Below are 658 nucleotides of genomic sequence, written 5' to 3' on the forward strand. Positions count from 1 at the left end.
CCTGCCTCCCTTCTCCCCCCCCTCTCCTTCCCCTCCCCCTCACACCCCCCACACCGCATACTACAGCCACCTTCCCCCCCTCTCCTCCCCCCCTCACCCCCCACACCGCATACTACAGCCACCTTCCCCCCTCTCCTTCCCCTCCCCCTCCCTTCCCCCCTCTCCTTCCCCTCCCCCTCACACCCCCCCCACCGCATACTACAGCCACCTTCCCTCCCCCGACGCAGGGTCCCCGTGGCGCGACAAGATCTCCCTGGCCATCCTGGAGCTGCAGGAGAAGGGCGTGATCCAGATGCTGTACAACCGCTGGTGGAAGAACACGGGCGACACGTGCAACCGCGAGGACAGCAACAAGGAGAGCAAGGCGTCGGCGCTCGGGGTGGATAACATAGGTGAGTGGGGTGGGCTGGGGAGAGGGGGTTGGGATGATGGGGGGATAGGGGAAGGGGTGGGGGATGGGGGAATAGGGGGAAGGAGGTTGTGGGGGGAGGGAGGATAGGGGGAAGTGGGGGTTGTGGGGTAGGAGGGATGGGGATTATGGGGTGGGCCGGAGGGTGGTATGTGGGGAGTCTGTTGGGGGGAGAGAGTGGGGCTAAAGAGGGGGAGGTAGGGGGCTGTGGAACTGAGGAGAGTAGTATGTATGGGAGAAGGGGGGAGA

At 65.3% G+C, this 658-nt stretch overlaps 1 protein-coding gene across 1 annotated transcript in view; it reads left to right on the plus strand.

Moving 5' to 3' along the window:
• The window catches only part of LOC119591330 (glutamate receptor ionotropic, kainate 2-like), a gene marked incomplete at both ends in the record, with an annotated part of 143,921 nt that overhangs the window by 129,669 nt on the left and 13,594 nt on the right, over nt 1-658 (plus strand). The window contains 1 exon segment of the mRNA XM_037940060.1: nt 228-392. Coding sequence (XP_037795988.1) covers nt 228-392 — 165 coding nt within the window.

This window comes from Penaeus monodon, chromosome 28 (genome assembly GCF_015228065.2).
Source record: "Penaeus monodon isolate SGIC_2016 chromosome 28, NSTDA_Pmon_1, whole genome shotgun sequence".
In the NCBI taxonomy this organism is placed as follows: Eukaryota; Metazoa; Arthropoda; class Malacostraca; order Decapoda; family Penaeidae; genus Penaeus; species Penaeus monodon.